The sequence below is a fragment of the Toxorhynchites rutilus genome, chromosome 2 (assembly GCF_029784135.1).
Source record: "Toxorhynchites rutilus septentrionalis strain SRP chromosome 2, ASM2978413v1, whole genome shotgun sequence".
NCBI classification, from domain to species: domain Eukaryota; kingdom Metazoa; phylum Arthropoda; class Insecta; order Diptera; family Culicidae; genus Toxorhynchites; species Toxorhynchites rutilus.
In genome coordinates, this window is record NC_073745.1 from 328,026,899 (window position 1) to 328,049,669 (window position 22,771).

General features: G+C 38.8%; 2 protein-coding genes across 4 annotated transcripts; both read left to right on the plus strand.

The window, feature by feature from the left end:
• Positions 1 to 2,199: 2,199 nt before the first annotated feature.
• Positions 2,200 to 19,908, plus strand: LOC129765113 (isocitrate dehydrogenase [NADP] cytoplasmic). 2 transcript variants are annotated; one of them, XM_055764993.1, is made up of 2 exons: positions 2,200 to 2,339; positions 18,541 to 19,908. In XM_055764993.1, exon 2 carries the CDS (start codon positions 18,551 to 18,553, stop codon positions 19,778 to 19,780), a length of 1,230 nt encoding a protein of 409 aa, XP_055620968.1. In that variant the 5' UTR covers positions 2,200 to 2,339; positions 18,541 to 18,550; the 3' UTR covers positions 19,781 to 19,908. The 2 variants fall into 2 exon arrangements, with proteins under 2 accessions (XP_055620968.1, XP_055620967.1); XM_055764992.1 differs by lacking the exon at positions 2,200 to 2,339 and adding an exon at positions 17,730 to 17,889.
• LOC129765114 (coiled-coil-helix-coiled-coil-helix domain-containing protein 7) lies at positions 2,205 to 2,810 on the plus strand. Of its 2 annotated transcripts, none has more exons than XM_055764994.1 (2): positions 2,205 to 2,339; positions 2,432 to 2,810. In XM_055764994.1, exon 2 carries the CDS (start codon positions 2,481 to 2,483, stop codon positions 2,736 to 2,738), a length of 258 nt encoding a protein of 85 aa, XP_055620969.1. In that variant the 5' UTR covers positions 2,205 to 2,339; positions 2,432 to 2,480; the 3' UTR covers positions 2,739 to 2,810. The 2 variants fall into 2 exon arrangements, with proteins under 2 accessions (XP_055620969.1, XP_055620970.1); XM_055764995.1 differs by having other exon boundaries at positions 2,216 to 2,339; positions 2,469 to 2,810.
• Positions 19,909 to 22,771: the final 2,863 nt, after the last annotated feature.

The following is a 22,771-nucleotide window of genomic DNA, read 5'->3' on the forward strand; positions in this document are numbered from 1 at the left end:
CAACCATTGTCAACATTTATACAGTTTTCGCTACAGAAAGTGGCAAGAAAGTAACATTTTATATATAAAATTGCGCAGAGGTAAATTTATTCCAAACTCATCGCAATCGTATAATCTTATATGACTATACGATTGTAATTTATGGAAAGAGCTAAAAATCTTCCATAAGCTCACATTGCAAAATTTAAAACCATCATAACTTTCACCGCAGCGCCGCCTAGGTGTAGATTTGTACGTTAGATCGCCAATACCTTGGCAGAATATACATTTCATTGTTATTAGGCATTCGTTAACAAGGCGCACACGTGTTAAACTTTTTTTTTTATTTGTTTGAGGATTAGTTCGTTCTTCCATACAAGAAATGAAAACGTGATATAAAATTCTAGTACCTGAACCGATGTATTATTATGGATCTACAAAAAATATATGGTGGGACAGTTATGCCTAGAATATCAACATGGGACAATTAAGCTTGATGTTGTGTTTTCAAAAACTGGGAACGAACAATTAGTTTTTTTTTTATTTTTCCGGATGATTACGAATAAAACATCGTTTTATAAAGAAAAGTGAAAATTGTTAATGAGTAACATGGGACAACTATGCGTAGAACGGCAGTCTACTGCTAATTTCAATGTCCTTCGAATGCAGTTATGCAATCTAAATTCTGATTACTGACAAGACAAATATGAATAGTATTGCATTTGCCGAATTACAACAACTATGTATTCAAGATGTTAATTTACAACAATAAGCAGCCTCAATACAAAAATAAGGTTTGAATAACTGTATATATGTTTATCTGGTTATTAATATGCGAAGGTTCTGAAATAACACAACGGAAGAAAGAATGAAAGAAACAACCCTAAAACTCACTTAAATATTAATTTTAAATTATTTTATTTCCTAGCCGTGAATTAAAAAATCGCACCTAAAACCGCATTTTTCTACATAAAAGTAACTTCCAAATTAATATCGTACATTTTTAGCAGCCCTAAAAAAATTTGAGTATTGCCAGATACCTTTAAAAGTCTTTGGTTGAGCCGAGCATTGAAGTAATATTCCAAGGGCAGCGAAAGAAATAGTTTTTTGTGGGTGGCAATATAGTTTAAATGGTCTTATAAAGGTCTGAAATGTTTTTCGAGGATTCATAGAACGTTTTACCTCGGAGACAAACCCTGTACTGATGAAAAACAATCAAGAATTTCAAAGAATCTTTCCCAAATCATCCAACTTCCGTTTACAAAGTTATGTATCGAAAATGAACGCAGCTTGTTCCGTATGTCACTGCAGTATAAAGCAATACCACTCAGGTTTCAATTTATTTCCATCACAGAAGATCACCTGAAAAACTGAATCGATTGGATAATGGCCTCTTATTTCTGCTATAAGTTTATATCCAACAGTATGAATTAAGTAAAAAGTACTACAATTGCATTACAAGAAAACAACTTGATCGGATGTTATAATTGCCAAAGAAAAGCGACCTAATTTTATTACGTTAGACATTCCATTATTTTTCGAGAGAATTGAATCAAAATCGAATATACTTTTAACTCTTTTAACGCGAAAAATAATCGTAACTCGTATACTCACAGACTGTGTCTGTCTCCGTAATATTGCTATTGTGTATGTTTAGGTGCTAATGGTATTTATTTAAAGAGAAAAATATAATTGAATGAAAAAACTTTAGAGAATATTTTTTCTTCAACTTCATCCAATTTTAATAGTCATTTAATTCAGCCATTTAAGTCATTCTCGGTCTGTCAGACCTATGCGCGAGAATAGGAAGACTAACTGGTTGTAATGGTCGGGGCTCTGGCAACCCTATCCCATCCAATGCAAATTGAGCGTAGGCAGCATAAAACAGGGCTCGCGCTTAGGGGGCTCACGTATTGTTTAATGTTTGGAGTCATATATGTTAATATCTGATTACATTGAATAGTTTTTTTTTTGGCAAGCGATGTTTGGATACCCATCCGGAAGCTTTCTTGACGATTTGCAATTCAAATCACAGCCGAAGAATCGCGCGGAGCACTTCATTTTGAATTTTAGGTTATGATTTCTATGCTCATGATTTTCTATGCTGGCTACTGAAAGGCGGCCATCTTAGCAATCCCTTGGTAATGGTACACCACACGTATAACTACCATAAAGCTGCCACTCTTTCTCCTGTAGGGCTGTGCAATATTTTGACAGACATTTATTTTTAAAATTTTTGTTTTGATTTGTTTTTACTCTTCATATGGGAAAAAGCCGGTCTTAACATAAAGCAATAGAAAATATTAGCCACAGTATTTTAAATTCTTTTTCCAGTTATACACCGAACCTTCCCTGTGCAGGTAAGTACTTTGGTAAACTTTGATTTTTTCCTTGCGTTGACGATCGTATTTCATTCATTATATAATATCCACCAAATTGTTACAAACATCAGGAATCACACAACTCTAGAATTCTATCCGATTTCTCAGCGTTTCAACGTCATGCCTCGGAATCCCGACGCAGAGAAGAATAATCCGTGCTTGCACGAGCAGGGTCTGGTGCACAAATGTTTGAATGTTAATAACTATGATAAGGAGAAATGCGAACTGTATTTCTCGAATTACAAAAATTGTAAAGATTTCTGGTACAAAGTGAGTCGGGACCGGCGGTCACGAGGAATCTATCCCTACCTGCCCGATGTTGAGGATAGGGCGAAACTAAAAGCGGAGTATATGAAATCAAAGCCGAGTAATGAATGACTAGCTTTTCAATCGATTCGAGCGAAGTTGAAAAAAGTTGGTGCAATAAAAGGCTGTTGAATATGTATGTTACTTTGGTCGTCAAAGTGAATTTTACTTTACTAAGGCATTGCGAAACTACTACGATATATTCTTCCGAACCTGTGGATGCTGTTTCCTCTACGTCTCACCATACAAAATGTTCCTCATCAGCGGACCTCACTCGGATGTTAGACAATAATCACTAGCCAGGCTCGTGAAACGAATCTCCAGTGATCCTCATAGAAAAAAAATTACTGGGAAGATGAATTCCGAAAAATTTTATTTTGCTAGCGTTGCGTGTCAATAACTAGGAATAATCTGTAGAACAGTAACTTACAAATCTCAGAGCAATCTGCGCAACGAAATATGAGTTTATATACGCAACACTTTGAATCCGCTGTAATATGTTCATAAATACACCGAGAATAATTTCTGCCAATAGTCTTGCATCTTGAAGGCGTTCACGAAACGTTCATTTGCTTAAACAGTTTCACAACTGCAAATTTTTTCAATACTTGTAGACTTTTGTCTTCAAAAATCAATTCAAGACTGATGATTTTGCCAAGACCATCATTGAAAAACTTTTGATTTGCGAACCGAAATAATTCAAATGCGTGTCACGCAGATCAATTATCGAACACATAAGCTATCCATTTTCCTTTTCAAATTATCTGTCTGATACTATAAAAAAAATCCCTCATCAAATCGTGTTATGTCCAGCAGTGTTAATTGTCAACAAATACATCGATTTGAACATATTCTACACTAGCTGACCCGGCAAACTTCGTCCCGCCCAAAATTTATTTTTCGTTATAACATTCACGTTTTCTTACTAAGCACACGTTCATGGGTCCAATCGCAGAAATGTTCATTGATTGATCTTCTAATCTACCATTTAAAATCACCTTTTACTATAAATTTCCTAGTACTTCTACCAAAACACTTCATTATAATATCAGATTATTTTCAGATTTTTCAACCACTTACTAATAACATGTTTCTCCGTTACATGGAATAAATGTTTGATACAGAAAATATGATGGAATAATGACAGTCCTAAACCGGACAATTCCTTTTTCGAGTTTGACTATTATCAACACTTTCGGTGATCCATTTTTTATATAGATAGAAGAAGATATATGAGTGCATTTTATCACATTAAAATCCATTTCCACTTTCGAATAAAATTCAATTTCGTTAGCGCAAACATCAAATGGACTAACAACGTTTGTCGCTATGTAATTGTAGAACATATGCGAATTTGTATTTTCCTAACTTTCCCATTTTCCTTTAGAGTTTTTCGAAAATTTTCAATTGTCATATTTGGTTGAAATATGTGTATTATTTTTTTCCGTTTGCTTGATTAGTTCATGAGTTATGCAGATTTTTTTTCATTTTTATGGTAACCCTCCACTTAGAGAGGAGGGAAGGGGTATGTGACCACCATAGAAACATTTATTGCACCCTAAAACCTCCACATGCCAAATTTGACTCGATTTGTATGATTGAATCTCGAGTTATGCAGAAATTTGTGTTTCATGTGTATGGTAGGCTTCTCTTAGAGAGGGGGAGGAGTGTCTATTCATAATAGAAACGTTTCTTGTCCCCTAAAACCTACACATGCCAAATTTGGCTCTATTTGCTTCATTAGTTCTTGAGTTATGGAGAAATTTATGCCTCATTTGTATGACAGCCTTCTCTTGGAGCGGGAGAGCAGAGGTGTCAATTCATCATAGAAACGTTTCGTTCCACCTTAAACCTTCACATGCCAAATTTGGCTCCATTTAATTGATTAGTTTTCGAGTTATGCAGAAACGTATGCTTCATTTGTATGGCATAGACCCAAGGGTGGAGTCAGCACTTCGATTGACACCTGATTGGCGTTAAGTCAGAAGACCGAGATAACGATGAAAGCGTTTACGTTAGTGCAGTAAATAATGAAGATGTACCGCCCCCAACGATAGGTGAAGTTAGGAATGCCATCAAACAGCTTAAGAACAACAAATCAACTGGCGAAGACGGCATAGAAGCGAAATTTATCAAGATGGGCTCGGAAAAGTTGGTTGTATCGACTGATTGTCAGAATATTGGAAACAGAACGGCCACCGGATAGTTGGATAGATGGGGTGATTTGTCCTATCTTCAAGAATGGCGACAAATTAAACAGAACATTCGTCCAATCATCGCCCTGAATGCCGTCTACAAAGTGCTTACCCAAATCATCTTCCGTCGTATATCACCAGTTACAAACAGATTCGTGGGAGGTTATCAGGCCGGCTTCATCGAAGGACTACTACTGACCAAATCTTCACCTTGCTACAAATCCTCCAGAAATATCGTGAGTTTGAAAGCCGTATATGATTCAATAACACGGAAAGAACTATGGAGACAACTGACAAGACTGATTAGGGCTACCATGGATAGAATACAGTGCCGTGTGCGAATATCGGGTAATGGCCACCAAGGTGCTTCGCCAAGTTGATGGTCTCTTTTGCCTGCTGTTCAACATTGCGCTTGAGGGTGTTATGAGACGAGCGGCGTTCAACTTGGGTGGTACGATTTTCGATATATCCAGTCAATTCATCTGCTCCACTGATGACGTAGACATTATCGGTAAAACGTTTGAGACGATAGCTGAACACTACACCAGACTTAAGCACGAAGAATTGGATTGAAAATCAATGCGTCTAAAACCAAATACATGCTGACTTACGGATCCGAGCACGACACGACTCGATTAGATCGTAGTGTAGTGATCGACGGCGATGAGTTCGAGGTAGTTGATCAATTCGTCTACCTTGATTCAATGGTAACATCTGAAAATAATACCAATAGCGAGGTCCGGAGACACATTATTAAATGGAGTCGTACCTACTATAATCTTCACAAACACTTAAGATCGAACGGACTTAGCAATCGTGCAAAATGTTCCCTGTACAAAACGCTCATAAAACCGGTTGTCCTCTACGGACACGAAACGTGGACAATACTCGAAGAGGACCTGCGAGCACTTGGATTCTGAACGACCATGTTAACGTGTTAAGAACCATCTTCGGCGGTGTGTAGGAGGACGGCGTATAGAGGCGAAGAATGAACCACGAGCTCACGCAACTCACCGGCGAACCCAGTATCCAGAAAGTGATTAAAGCTGAAAGGATACGTTGTAAGAATGCCGGACAACTATCCTGCGAAAATGGTGTCCATTCAGAATCCGGCTAGTACGAGTGAAACAAAACATGGTGAGCGTGGGGTGCCCTCGGAATGGGAGAGAGTCAGCCACGAACCGAGTTAATTGGAGAAAAATTGTGAATTAGGCCATGTTGTGAAGAAATTGAACCAAAATAAATAAACAAATTAAAATTTTAACCAAATGAACCAATTTTTTCTTAGATTTTTCGTTGATACAAAAAATGCATCGACGCCCTTCCGAGCGGTCTTACACCAGTTTACTGGAACCTTAGCAATGGCCGATGCAAAGATGGATGTCAGCATGGTTTTCAGCTCATTCGTCGACGGCGAATAGCAGATCGTTGTTTCATGAAGCCATGCTATCAGAGATGACACTTCGTACAATACCTTGTGCACAAGCTTCTCGAAGACCTTGTTTACTTTACTTGCTTTACAGTTTCTTCTTCTTCTTTCTTTGTTTTTAAGAGGCTTTAAACTTTGCAGTTCATTCGCCTCTATTACAGTTTCCAGATGTATGAATCAGAACAAGAGGCACGTTTTCATACAGCTGGGAAAATTCTGTCACGCAACGAACGGTTGAAAGGATCAGTGATGGTATTCCATCCGCACTCGATACTTTCTTCGTGTTAACCTTCCGAATACCTTTCTTCACATCTTCAGAGGCGAATTAATGAACTGGAAAAATGATCTCAAACGGAAGTTCCGCGGAAAGCTATAAATGTGAATATCGTTGGCTTCCATTCAATGTTTCTTACGTCAACCTTCATAGCACGATATATTGATCTGACGAGCAAGACTGATTCTAAGCAAACGAATTTCGAGTTTACGAAAATCCTACAACAAATATAAAAATTCGATCAGGTGGCCTAATCGTTCTCATATATCAATGAACGTGATCGGAAAAAATCGCCCCGGTGGCCTAAACAAATGCAACAGAAACAACCACTCAGAAAAAGTGTAATGTCACAAGTAGGATAGAAATATTGTGACACGGGAGAACATGGGTATGAATGCCTCACAGAAAATTATAATGTTTTTTTTCGTTTTTCGAAATTTATTTTGATGTCAATGTAATGGGAAGTCCTCATTTATCGAGGATAAGGAATCGAGGCGGTCTAAGCCGCCAAGATGACGCGATCCCAGTCGACCACCGACCCGCTGTTCCAGTGATTACCCAGTTGGTTTGAAACATAGGATACGATTCTTTAGCAAGGTCCGACCGAGCTTTAGCGAGCGCTTGATCCAGTACTCCATGCATCCCTGGTAGGCCGACGAAGGGATAGCCCTTAGTTCTCTCGTGGCATTCTCTTTGATCTCCTCGATCGACTGAATTCTCTTTCCACGAAGTGGCAACTTCAACTTTGGGAACAAAAAAAAGTCGCACGGGGCCATATCAGGTGAATACGGTGCTTGCTCGATGGTATTTACTTGATGTATGGTTAAATAATTCAGTACGAGTCGGGCTCGGTGCGATAACGCGTTATCATCATACAAAATCCAGATATTATCGGCCCACACTTCCGACCGTTTGCGACGTACAGGCAGGCACTAATGATCGGATGGCACTGAAACCTGACAGACGTGCGTCTTAAGGTCGTACCAACATAAGAACAAAAACAAAAATAAACCGGTTCCCGCATGCACGGTACGTTTAAATAAAAAATAACCAATATTTTCTGATCATAGTGTTCCATTCATTGCAATTAAAAACTATTGCACCACGATCTGGAGAAATTCCCATAATTATAGGTATTTTGCTTTAGACATTTAGCACACAAAATCATAATTCGTAATATCATTTGCGCACGGTATCACAGACCGTCTTATACCCATGATGTTTGTCCCAGTCAGAATATTTCTAGCCTATTCATGATCTCGAACTTATTCTGAGCGGTTGTTCCTGGTGTAGAGCCACCACTGGATAACGACTTACAATGTTATGTTTTCTGCAGCTGATCTACCTTATCACATGTCACTCTTCAAGGGGTTCCGGTTATGGCTTTAACCCTGGAAAAATACGCCACCCCAACCAAAACCCATTTCTTACTACGTTTTTGTATATATTAGAAAATTTCAATTACGACTCTACATGTACCGACCATTTTAATAATGATTTAAACAAATTTTGATAAGAAACAACGCAAAAATGTATCCGATATAGCATGATATGTGTAATTGTTCATTTTACCACCTCCGCACACAAAAAATATGTTCGTTTGGACGACATTTTTTCCTTTTAATGAAAAAAGACGGGTGGGTAATGTCGGGGACATAACCGGAGTGACGTAGGACTATACAAAGGGGACAGCTTTTGTTAAATATATATTTTAAATATATTGTTTTATTTTCTTCTCCTACCCATCTACCTGAAAAATGGATTAGTTTACTGTTTACTCTTTATGAATATGTTGATGGTTCTGAAAAGAACCTTTGGTGTTGTGTTTTTGTTATCACTCGATATTTCCATCTTGTTCGGTTAAACCTTCCTGTTTAGCTATTGCGTTTGCCACTCGCCACAGCTTTCACAGTTGGAAAATTTCTTCCCATCCAGCTTGTGACATATTTTACAGTAAATTACATTCAATGGCACGTCGCATTACCACCACTCAGTATCGGATTGGAGGTAATTTTATCCTGTAATTGAACATTTGCGAAGACATCGGTACAGTGTCGACTTTCAATGTGGGGTCATAATTTGGACCCCGAACTCTATGTTTACAAAAATGTCCAACTAAATATGTCACATTACAGGTCCGTCCAATTAGCTAAATGTCGAGATAAGTGTAAATTACTGTACTTTCAATCTAGAAGCAATTTAAGAATTGATGAAAATCAATAAGCTCAGAACAACTGCCAAATTCACATACTCATCATATCCTGACAAACAAATTATGAAAAAATCAATTTGTGTTTTATTATTATTTTGGATATTGTTTTAGAAAGCATTGAACTGTATTTCTTAAACTCTTTTTTGGAAGGTTTAATGGCCCTTAATGGCCTTAATGGTTTAATTTAGAAAACTTAGTACTCGTGGTTTTGAAAAAACCCATTTCGAACGCCCTCGATGCCGCCTTGTTCTGGATTTGCCACCAAAGCAGTTTGTATAAAGAACAAACTTTTTTCTTCTGCTACCTGATGCCGTTTTGCGATTGCGTTTGCCACACGCCACTCGCTGCAACTGCCTGTTGTCTTGATGTCCACCGAACCGAATGTGTTCTGTTCCGAATGCGGGTTTTCTTATCGTTGCGAGCAGCTTTGCCAGCTAACTCGATCACTTCGGCGGCCGAAACTATATAACGCCGGCTAGGTGGACTGGTGCATTGGTACTAACGCGCTCGGCTTAGCTACCCTTGCGGGGAACTCCAGATCAACACGGTTCGAGCGGGATTTTGCCTTTCCCTTCACTTTTCCTCCTTTACCATGTCCAGACATGGCTGCTTGGGTTGGTTTGTTGATGTGTTGTGATGCGAACCAATGTGGTGTACGGTTTGAATGAGAATGATCGTTACGGCAGCGGAGCGGGGATTTTTAAGCTGACTGGCTGGCTCGAGAATTACGCATGTGTGAGACTGCGACCAATGTTTCTTTCATTTTTTTCTTTTTCCTTTCCAATCGTGCTTCATTCTATTTCGCTGCTGCTCTGGTTGCCCGTTTTGGTCGGTACGATTTGAGGAGCACAAAATGGACCAATCAAAAATGGGCACATAGTGCATTTTGACAGTGCTTGATATTTCACAATTATTCAATTATTTATCTCAAGAAAAATGAAATGTTATTCATTATGATAGATGCGTAGATACATTTCCTATCAATTGATGCAAAAACCTTTGCGATCTATTGAGAAATGCTCGAGTTATAAGCGTTCCAAATCTTGCATTTTTTTCTACTTGTTCAGTGCCTAGATTTCCATTTCACCCCCTATATCTTCCGGTTAGACGTAGTCCTACGTCAAAAAAAAAATATTTTGTATAGTAAAAATCGCTCGATATCATGAACAACGTTTAATTAGGCTAAAATATTTTTCGGAAACGGGATGGTAGCGGTACGCGACAGCATGTCCATTTTATCACCTCTTCCCCTACGTTCTGGCATAGTCTAATAAACACGAGTGTGATTCGACGGGGTTAAACAAGTTCAGTATACGTATTCTGACAAAATCGGGAAAATTTTCCAATTATTTGAACTCTATACTATTCAATCCAGGGGTCAAATTTTTACACGAAAAAAGGAAAGTTGAGAACTATCATCGGAAAAAAATCATTGTCGCCCTGAGGCAGTAAGTCATGAACGATATTTTGTACTGGAACAGAATCTGGGCGTATCTTTCTTGCTAAATTGAAAATCTAACAACCAAACTAGGGGAACCCGGGGCAAGAGTGCCCATCTGATTATTTTGCCTATTTCCATCTTTTACAATTATTTAACTACAGAACTGTATTTTATACAGATACTGCATATATCTCACATATTATCAACTAGAACCTTAAATATTTTTTATTGGAAAACAGATAAATACTAACTGAGCTTCTTACAACTGCAATCTATATAAGAACGCACAGGCGCAAATTAACGAAATACCCTCAGTTTGCATGACTCCACCTATAAATACAAATAGAATAATCATTTTTCTTCAACTTACTGTATGAACTAATTTAAATCGTACGCTTTTTATTCAATAAAAAATAAATTTGTTATCTCTCAACTTCCGGGGCAAAAAGAGCCATTATTACCGGGGTAAAAATGCCATAGTCGTAACCTCGAATTCGATCTGTCAAACGCAAATAGTGTAATCGTGGTTGTGTTTGTTGTGGTCATGGTTTGTAAATATGAACGGATTTCGTTCCGAAACCAGTGGCAGATGGAAACTATGGTTGTTGCCGTACATTCTGTAAATCACGAGTTGTGGAGGAATATAGTTTGCCCAGAAGAACATTGGCCAAATATGTGCAGAAGTTAGGCCGTTTTAAAACTGTGTTTTCTAAACAACAGGAGGAGTAACTCGTGAGTCACATCCTTAATATGCAGAAGTTATTTTATGGGCTGACAACACACGACATCCCGAACCTAGGGTATAAAATCGCAGAATGAAATAATTTAGATCACTCTTTCGACCAAATATCCAAATTGGCCGGAGAAGATTGGCTTGCCGGTTTTCGTGAACGCCGCCAGAACTTGAGTTTGCGTTCTTTGACACCACCGTGAATTTCACAGTGCTTTTTTCATCAAAAATTATTTTTTTCAAAGATTGGCACTCGTGCCCCGTCGAGGTGGCACTCTTGCCCCGTACTGGAAAAATACAAGCCAAAAACATCATTTTTGTAAATGAAACATTTTCATAGTAAACATAACTTTTGAACAATTTGATGCATAGCTACACCTAAATAAGAGTATAAATGAACAAACCAGCAAAAAAATATAACAAAAGGGCATTCAAAAACGCGTATTAGCTTAAGGTGGCACTCTTGCCCCGGGTTCCCCCACTCCCACTTTCGTTCTTTTGGCCCCGCAGGCCGTATTCTCGACAATTTCTTTGCTCTAGTCCAGTCACCAGTGGTGGCCAGGTATAGACACGGTGCGGGCCGCAATGATTTTTTTCTTACTACTTTTCAAATGAAATGTGAAATATACGTATTTAACTGGTACTTTTTTGACTTACTTTTTATTTTAAATTAGAAAGAATTCAATTCTATACCTGTGAAATTCATAACTCGAGAACAAAATAAAATAAAAAACCCAAAACTTTTATTGAAGGTATAAAAGTATCCAGAATTAAGATTTTTGGCAAATTTATTCGCTTCTTCACGCAGAGTCGAAAACACTAAGGCTAATCGTCAATCGCTGCAGCTTCTCAATAGAATTCTTTGATGATTAGTAATTCCAATGAGAACATCCACAGGCTCATTTTTTAACCATTCCAGGAATTTGTTGCATCGTTCCAAACGATTTCCGGAATAAAGCGCAGGAGAAAACGACTGCAACAGAAACCACCACTCATAAAAAGTGTAGTAGGCTATAAATATTGTGGCGCGCTATTGTATTTCAAAACAAGAATTAACCGGGCAAACGTAACGCCCCGGGCAGACGTATACCGTCCGACGCTCGCTAGAGCTCGGTCGGACATTGCTAAAGGATCGTATCCTATGTTTCATACTAACCGAGCAATCAGTGGATCCCAGGTTTGCGTGCGAGACACCGTCGCTTCCGACGGCGGGTCATGATGTTTTTCCCGCGCCAAATATTTCTAGCCTACTACTTTTCCTAAGTGGTTGTTTCTGTTGCAGTTGTTTACTGTGGCGATTTATTCCGGTCACGGTTCCAAACATATTCGCTTCAATCTGGCCGTCTATAAATGAATCACACATCGATGTACGCACCAATCAATTTCGACTGATAGACACTTTTGTTTTTGAAGAGGATTGCGTTGAACGCGTTCATTAAAACGTAGATAACATTGTACAGCCTACCGACCTCGGACTTCCTTTTATGGGCCTATCGCCCACAACAGCTGTTTCTTTGTACTGTTGTAGTGTATGGAACACGAATCGTTCATCGATAGGAAACGGTTTGAGAAACTCGTAGTTTTGCCGGTTTCCCGCATTCAAATAACGTGGCAGTTGCCACATGCTTCATGTACAGACCGAACTTTATCGTTGCTAGGAAACAGAACAAGTATCGATGGAACCACTAAACTTGGTGAGAGAGAAGTTCAACACTGTTTCGATTTCATTCGAACTAATTTTCTTGAGCCATTTCATCTAAATCAGCTTGAATGTGAGAGATAAGGTGGAAATAGAATGCCGCGTTGTGCGTTGCTTCTCATCAGCAGTCATTGCTTGCGTTTTGTACTAAAACATTCGCCCGACGCAGTCTGTTGATTTGCAGTCACAATCTAGCATTCGCGTCACCACTTTTCATGTAAACAAAAACAAAATAAAGTTCGTATGAAAATCTTATTCTTGTTGTATCCACGGATCAGTTGAATGTTTTTAAAAACAACACCTTGACATATCCGCGCTGGCGGCATTGAACTTCGTTTACTAGTTTAGGGGAGAGTGAAAGAATAGCTTATTTTCAGTCGGAATGAACACGTTTTCAAAATTTAAATTATGAATGAAAATTAGCTTTTCTGTATCAAACTAGCATTCTATTTAAATGAAAAACATTTTTGTTTGCAGGTGGTGAAAAAGTCTCATACGAAAATTGTTTATGAAGACAACTCTATATTATGATGAAAAAATTCAGCAACAATGTTGGAATTGTTTAGCCATATGGCTGAATGACTTTGATTTTAATTCTTTCATAACTAAAATAATTGCTCACAAATATTTGCGGATTCAAACAAAGAAGTAATAAAATGAGCATGTTTTATTAGTTCTGGAAATCCTGCTTCTGGAACATATCTGGAGAAGGAATCCAAGACATCATGGTTTTGAAATTTGTCACGTAATTCTAAATCACACTGCGTTTCAATGAGATCCATCTGCATGTTTTCTGCATCGAAACTGAATGGGATAGAGAAAATTAGAGAATTATTTCATGGGCTTTGAATCACCAATATCTGCGACAAAAACAGGAAGTGGGTTATATCTATGGTATAACCGCAAGGGTGACGTAGGACTATCGTTGATTTAGGGATCATTTGTTTGAAGTTGAATCTAAATCCATCCTGAATGAATGAATAAATAAATATTTGGGTGGCTTCAAAAACGAGAGCATTACGTTGGAGGCTCAAGGTTATATGCATTCAATATTGGATACAAAAACAGGAAGTGGGTTATATCTATGGTATAACCGCAAGGGTGACGTAGGACTATCGTTGATTTAGAGATCATTTGTTCGAAGTTGAATCTAAATCCATTCTGAATGAATGAATAAATGAATATTTGGGGGACTTCGAAAACGAGAGCGTTACGTTGGAGACACAAGGTTTTATGCATCCAATATAGGATACGAAAAACCTTGTTCTGAAGAATAATCTTCAGAAGCTAACCTGCTAACTGTACTTGATTGACAAATCACAAACCCAAATGTATTATATGTAAAAACTCTCTCTTTAATGTAATTTTCAATTCCAAGGGGAACTGGCAGATTACTTTCCAGCAACGATTAGATATTTCCACATTTTCCTCGATACTGGAAGCCCACCAGTGGTTAATGCTAATTCGATAACCACCTGTTAATAGCACTTGATTGAAACATATTTGGTCACAGTGTTACATGGATAGAAAACATTCAAACAAACTCTTTCACATGAATGTATTTTTAAATTCCCAGAGGAACTGGCAGATTATTTTCAGTAACGATTAGATATTTCCACATTTTCCTCGATACTGGAAGCCCACCAGTGGTTAATGCTAATTCGATAACCACCTGTTAATAGCACTTGATTGAAACATATTTGGTCACAGTGTTACACGGATAGAAAACATTCAAATAAACTCTTTCACATGAATGTATTTTTGAATTCCCAGTGGAACTGGCAGATTATTTTCCAGCAATGATTAGATCTTTCCGGAACTTTCTCGATGCTGAATGGCATCCAAACGGAAAGAATTCTGCGCGTGTATGTGTCGATCCTTCGCCGTCCACCTCCTCCAGCACGTTAGGCAACGATGTTGTCTTGTCGATGTCCTCTCGAAAAATGAATGTGTCTCACCACCAGAATATCGCTTAAGTATGCTTTTTGTGTGTGATTGAATCGAGAGAAGGTGTGGTTTACGATGGCAATTTGGAAGGCAAACTAGAGGGGAATGAACTCTCTGAGCTCGGAACTTTCGGCGACTGAGCAATAATCGATTGCGGGCGCATACAATATTGGATACCGAAATATCCTACTGATGGGGAAGAATAATCTTCTGAAGCTATCCTGTTAATTGCGATTGATTGAAAAATCACAAAACCAAATGTATTTGGTCACAGTGTTACATGGATAGAAAACATTCAAATAAACTTTTTCACATGAATGTATTTTTAAATTCCAAGAGGAACTAGCAGATTATTTTCAGTAACGATTAGATATTTCCACATTTTCCTCGATACTGGAAGCCCACCAGTGGTTAATACTAACACGATAACAACCTGTTAATAGTACTTGATTGAAAAATATTTGGTCACAGTGTTACATGGATAGAAAACATTAAAATAAACTCTTTCACATGAATGTATTTTTAAATTCCCAGAGGAACTGGCAGATTATTTTCCGGATCTTTCTCGATACTGAATGGCATCCAAACGGAAAGAATTCCGCGCGTGTATGTGTGTGTGTAGCGGCTGCTTCGAGATCTTCCCGGGGAACCGTTTGTGGCATCACTCTCCTCCTGATGGATTCCCTTCTGGCCTAAGGTGCACAAACAGGCTCTTGGTGACACCGTTCATCCGCGCTTTCATGATAAACGAAGAGCTTCACCACAACAGCGACAACATGCTCCAATCGCTGTTCAATTTGAACTGAGTGGATTTCCGAGCGGCGCTCGCTTATATACCGATTGGTGATTTCAATAGCCTGTTTTGAAAGCAATTTTAAGACTATTGAAAAAAGTTTTTGGATCAGAAAGTAACAAGTATAGAACGCGTAGACATTTTATCTTTCGAATGAAGTGTTTATCATACCATTTCGTTCAGTTGTTTAGGAGCTATTAACGCTCAAAATCTCGGTCTCCGGCGTAACGCTTTCGTTTTCGAAACTTTGATTTTACACCCCGGTATAGAAATGAAAGACGTAGTCCTACGTCAAAATTAATCGACTGAACTTACACAAATCAAATTTCATGGTATGAGTACATTCGTAATTGTTCGGATCATTGACGTTTACTCGCCAGCGAGTAACTGACAACGTAAAACCCGGTTTTACTGCCGTTACTTGCATGAATTTATGTGAGTGTTAGCAGAACAGAACCAAAAACGTGGAAAAGTCTTTTGAGTACTAACGAGAACGATTGTCAGAATATTAAATTAGCACGGAAAAAACGGAAAAGAAAACAGAAAAAGATTAGTTTGGATACACACGATTAACAAGAATTATTCGCAAAGTTATTTCTAATCAATTGTATGGAAGAATTTTCAAATATATGTATTCATAATTTCGCTCATATGATTTTTTTTTCAACTCAGACCGCGGGCCGCATAAACAACGTCGGAAGGCAGCAAGCGGCCCGCGGGCCGCAGGATGGCCACTACTACTCTAGTCAAACTCTACTTTAGTGAACTTCTCTGATTTTTCTGGGGATTTGCGTTTCGATGTATTCTGTTTACTGATTCACTGTTTGAACTGCACATTTGACACCATAGACTTTCCTATGGGATTAATAATCCGTTAAATACATGTTCCCGTTTACTCAATAGTGTTAGTAATTTATTTTATTTTAATTTGTGCATTTATGAACAAACTCCAATATGAAAAGAATTGTTTTTTTTTAAAATTAAATAGAATAAATTTGTTCGAACTGTAAAAAATGAACATGATTTATTTTTTCTATTATTTTAATTATTTTTCACTAAATAAGTTGGTAGTTTTCCGCAAGCTTTTACTTCTTTTTAATCTCATCTCCCCTTTTAAAGAGGAGAATGCGCAACAGAAGTAGCTATGGAACGGGATGATGTCACAATACATTTTATCATTAGGGTAAATGATCTTGGTTTGTCCAGTTGAAAATATGATCATGGTTTACCCACTTTTTTGAATGCTCTAATTCAGCGCTACTGTGTCAAATAAGGCCTTCGAATGTTTCGAAACATATAAATGAAATTGCCTTTTACATGATTTATAGTAGTTTGATAGTATATTTTTACGAAATCACATGTTATAAAATACACCTTCTATTTGTGTCAATGCGCCCCTCATTCGAGCTAACTTTTAATCGATCACCAGATGATTATTTGGCACGTATTCAGACCTTTTCTGGATTACAACACTTATAAATATTGTAAACATCATGCTTGCTCGCCATTTGTATCGGATTTACATAGCTAAACCATTAAATTAACGCATTTTGAAGAACTCAATTCTGATCATGAGTTGTCCAATTCAATAATGTTGTTTTGTCCACATGATTTGTATGGCAACCGCTTGGCGCGCTGCAGTTTGTTTATGGTGTGCTTCGCGCATAGCAGTAGTATAGTTTTTCTGTGTTGATTGTGTTGAGGTGAACACTTCTAAAATGCCCAATAAAAGGCAATATTCTGAAGAAAGCCTAAATTATGAATGAATCAATATGATGACAGTAAACTCAAGCAATGATAAATGCAACATCTAATTGTGAATTCGAATGTTTTCATTCAAAAATGGAGATTTCTAAAACCGGACAAACCATGATCATTTTTGTGGGCAAACCATGATCAGAGGTGGTCAAACCATGATCATAATTCTTCTTTAAGGAAAATCGTTAAAAAACATAAAAATTTGAATAATTTCAACACCTTATGGTAGTATTAGCATCTAGAGACTTGGGGCTTTTCAACAAACCCAAACTCGTATCGATTATGTGTGATTTTCATGAAGAAAAATCGATTTGCATTTACTAGTTGCGTAAAAACACCCCAAATTGGACAAACCAAGATCATTTACCCTATGTTCAAATCAAATGAAAACACCTAGCTCCCATACGAGCCACGCAAAACATAACATGCAGGCGTAGTTTATAGCAACTGTCTGGCTATAAATTCGCCGTAAGCTATCTCGCACTCATACACCATTCGTGAACTCCCAACCGAGCAAACATTAAAAAATTCACTACCACCGAGCAATGGCAAACGCAAGAAAAACCGGTACGGCCGTATCAAACCGATATCTACAGCAAACAGGCCCAGTCACGGTTTAGATTCCGGCAAGTGCGGTTCGCTTTGGGCTGTATTTCATCGCGCTTGACCTTCCAGCTTCGATTGTCGACGCCGCTTCCTGTATTGGTGAAAATTTCTCTTTAGTCTCCGTTTCAAGAAAAAAAAGGTGAGACCCCATTTTCTTGAACCAGATGTCTAGTGACTACGTGTCGTGTCTCCATTGAACCGGAACTACTACCCGCTTCGATTGTCTCGAGGGATGGATAACAAGTTTCAGCATTCATCAGCTGCATATATAGTAGATTGAAACTATTTTGTTGCTCATTTGCTATGAGTTAATCTTATTAATTCACCCAGCCCGGTTTCCGTTAAATTCAAAACGAATATCGCTCGTACGGGCTGACTTCAAAAATTCTAGAATGTGTAATTACAGTTGTTACGCAGTTAATGCTATGCCCGACAATATGCTTCATCACGCCAACCTTCAACGCCTCAGCGTTCGGCCGTGTATTTGATTAGATTGTGGTTCATGCGCTTGTTGTATTGATAAAAATACGCAAAAGTAGTTGCACGGTGTCTGTTCTAGCCAAAGTTCATGACCACATATTCTCTTTTTTTTTAATTTTATGAGCTGATATATATGATATATTCGAGTTTATTGTCGTTGGAAGTTATCTTGAAAACAGCTGAGGTTAATCGGAGTTTGAACTCAAAACAAATCGTGCACGTAATCATCAAGATAAACTCTGGTCGTTAGATAACGGTTTACGACTCGTATTGATGGGTCAATAAAATTGTGTTTAATTATCTCTTCCAGCACCGTCGTCATGGCAACCAAAATCAAGGCCGGACCCGTGGTGGATATCCTCGGTGACGAAATGACTCGCATCATTTGGGACTCGATCAAGGAGAAGTTGATTTTGCCCTTCCTGGACATCGAACTGCACACGTACGATTTGGGTATTGAACACCGTGACAAGACCGACGATCAGGTCACGATCGATTGCGCCGAGGCCATTAAGAAGTACAACGTCGGGATCAAGTGCGCCACCATTACCCCGGATGAGGCCCGCGTCGAGGAGTTCAAACTGAAGAAGATGTGGCGTTCGCCCAATGGCACTATCAGAAACATTCTAGGAGGAACCGTATTCCGTGAGGCGATCATTTGTAAGAATGTGCCGCGTCTCGTTCCCGGATGGGAGAAGCCTATTGTGATCGGTCGTCACGCTCATGGAGATCAGTACAAGGCAACGGATTTCGTTGTGCCTGGTGCCGGCAATTTGGAGATTAAGTTCACTCCGACCGAAGGCGGAGAACCGATCAGTTATGTTGTCCATCAATACAAGGGACCGGGGGTTGCCATGGCCATGTACAATTTGGACGATTCCATCGTAGACTTTGCTCATTCTTCCTTCAAGGTTGCTCTTGATCGCAAATTTCCGCTCTATCTGAGCACAAAGAACACCATCCTGAAGAAGTACGACGGACGCTTCAAGGATATCTTCCAAGAGATCTACGATAAGGATTACAAGAAACAGTTCCAGGATGTGGGCATTTGGTACGAGCATCGTCTCATCGATGACATGGTTGCGTATTGTATGAAGGCCGAAGGAGGCTTTGTGTGGGCCTGCAAGAACTACGACGGAGACGTTCAGTCCGACACCGTTGCCCAAGGTTTCGGATCGTTGGGTCTTATGACCTCAGTCCTGGTGTGTCCCGATGGCCGAACCGTTGAGGCTGAGGCAGCCCATGGAACTGTTACCCGCCACTACCGTCAGTATCAGCAGGGGAAGGAAACTTCCACCAACCCGATTGCGTCCATTTTCGCGTGGACCCGTGGTTTGCTGCACCGCGCCAAGCTGGATGATAATGCCGAGCTGAAGAAATTCGCTGAAACACTGGAGAAGGTTTGCATCGACACCATCGAGTCCGGTTCCATGACGAAGGATTTAGCCATTTGCATCAAAGGTATGGCCAGCGTGACGCGTGCCGACTACCTGGAGACATTCGAATTCATGAATAAATTGGGTGAAAATTTAAAGGCTGCATTGACATAATTTTTTGGTCGTGGTGAATGTTATTTAACGTTAGGATAAAATACTGCGGAATTCTCAATGAATGTATTACACTTTTTCATAAACGGTTTTTGTAATTTCTCCAAATACAGGAAGTAGAATCTGGAAAACTCTAACAAAATTAGTTGTCCGAAATCCAAAAACCCCAAAGATGTGTTCATTTCCTAAACAAATACATTCACAAGTTCACCTAAAATAACAATTCTCTGTAGACTTCTGATGTAATACTCAACAAATCAATTGGTGGATTGAATGATGTGGGTATTATTTTGTTTGAGCGAGAAGAAAACATGATATGGCTCTCGTGTACCGATTTTTTATTTGTTGGATTGCTCGGGAGGTAATTTCGCAGATAATCGATTAGCTGCTGTATGTTTCGAGAATATTCCACAGTTAGTTTCACAGCAAAGTAGCTATACTGCATTTTCTGTATGTATCTTCAGTCTATCGCAAAATTGAGAGTACAAATGCTACTTGACGATACTTTCCATTTTTTTGGTAAAAACTATTTTGAAAACATTGATTCTTTTGATGCATATTTATTACTCACACGTCAAGCTAGCTGTACGTGCAATAAAATTCCGAGAAAAGTTTTCTGCTAATTGTTTATTCCTAAAAATTGAAAACAAACTCTATTCTAGGCATCGCAAAATTGGGTGTACATATTATATTTCTCCGAACAAATTAGTCTTGTAGTCTTGTAAGTTTCTTTGCGAATTAGCAAACTTTTTTTCATCAGTGATTGGAGTCAACACTTAACCATTGTTTGGGAAATATTGGTTTTTGTTTTTCATTGTTGTTTGAATTTTTTATCAAAATTGCAAGTTAGAGGAAAGAAATAGATATTGTTACACGTACAATGATAATAAAGGGTGTGTCACATCAAATTGCATCACGGAAAAAACGCTGTAGAAATTTAATTTTTAGGAATTATATCTTCAGCTTTCGCTTATAATCAGATAAGAGTGTATAGATCACGTTGGCCATGCTTCACTGTCAATTTTTCGTAAATTTGGAAAAATGTCGTCGAACGAAAAAGAGCGTCGTGAATTAATCCTCATTTCGAGAATCCGGAGTTGTCACATCGGGACATCGGTAAGATGGGAATCGGGAATCGTCCAATCCACGGTCAGCAGAGTACTAAAACGATACTTCGAGAACCTAACCATCGACCGGAAGGTGAAGAACGGCAAAAATGGATGCTCCGTCAGTGAAAAAGATCACAAGCGCGTAGTTAAACAGTTTAGACGTGATCCGAGAAGTACGGTCCGGGATGTCGCCAATAAGCTGAATTTGTCAAGTTCATTCGTCCAGCGGACCAAGCAGCGGGAGGGCCTGCGTACATACAAGGTTCAGAAGGCTCCTAACCGCGACGAAAGGCAAAACATGGTGGGGAAGACGCGAGACCGGAAGCTGTACACCAAAATGCCGACGAAGCCGCATTGCCTGGTAATGGACGACGAAACCTACGTCAAAGCGGACTTTCGTCAGCTGCCGGGCCTGTTGTTCTTCTCCGCAGAGGACAAATTCAGCGTTCCGGAGGAAATTCGCAAGCAGAAACTATCCAAGTTTGCCAAAAAGTACATGGTGTGGCAAGCGATCTGCTCTTGCGGAAAGCGGAGCGCCCCCTTCGTGATGACCGGCACGGTAAACGGGCAGGTTTACCTTAAGGAGTGCCTACAGAAGCGCTTACTACCACTATTGAAGCAACACGAATGCCCGACCATCTTCTGGCCGGATCTCGCTTCGTGCCACTATTCAAAGGACGTGTTGGAGTGATACGAAGCCAACGGGGTCACCTTCGTGCCAAAGGAAATGAACCCGTCCAACGCGCCGGAGCTTCGCCCAATAGAGAAATATTGGGCGATTATGAAGCAGGCCCTCCGGAAGAACCCAAAAGTTGTCAAATCGGAGGGGGACTTCAAGAGAAAATGGATTTCTGTTCAAAAAAACTACAACCTGACGTTGTACAGAACCTTATGGACGGGGTAAAGAGGAAGGTGCGAGCATACGGGCTTGGGCTCGAAGTATGAAGAAAAAGAAAATGCCAAAAGTTGTTTAAAAGTTTTTATTTTACTGTCTAAAATTTTCAAAAGGATCGGTCTACTGGGCCAATTTCTACAGCGTTTTTTTCCGTGATGCAATTTGATGTGACACACCCTTTAAGTATGAATTGTCGTGGAAAGACATTGCAGGAAATGTTGGACGTCAAAAGGGGGCCATACCAAATACAAGGGGAATTGATTTTTGTTATCTGTTAACATTTCAGAACTGATTTTAATTTTCTTTTTAAGAAAAACTTCAAATGTACACTCAATTTTGCCACGTCTTAATTGGAGATTTTTTGTTTGTATTTCAAATATGATGTAAAAATATGACCATTTGAATTTTTTCTTATCACTACATGAGAATAAAATGGTTCGATTTTACGATGAATATAAGTAGCATTGAATTATTTATTTTTTAACCACGAAAAACTCAACAATATCAAATCAGCACTAGTTGTATACTCAATTTCGCGATTGTCTGTATGTTAAGGCAGTATTCTAGTCTAGAAATTTGAGGAAAATCTTTTTCCCTTCATATTTCTGTAGTTTAGGCATTCAAGAATATACCCTAGAAAGGACTTATCGAAAATCCTATTATTTATCTTTTTAACCTAGGTCCTTGGACCAGTTAAAAAGCACAATTTCGCAAACAATCGACGCCATATTCGAATGGAAGATTCGCTGTGAGGGGCATTCGAAAATAATTTGAAATGTTATGAAGATTGACATTATTTTCGCATGACGAAAGAAAATATTAAATTACAGAAAAATAATTTCCTCAAATTATATTTCTTACCTGTTGTCGCACTCAATGCGAAACTTCCATTGGAATCCTTTTATTTATCCAATTTCATGATCAACGCGAATCAAACAATTCATTGAAGTTCCCCTCGTTTTTATTTGACGTATTACATGCCGGACCAGT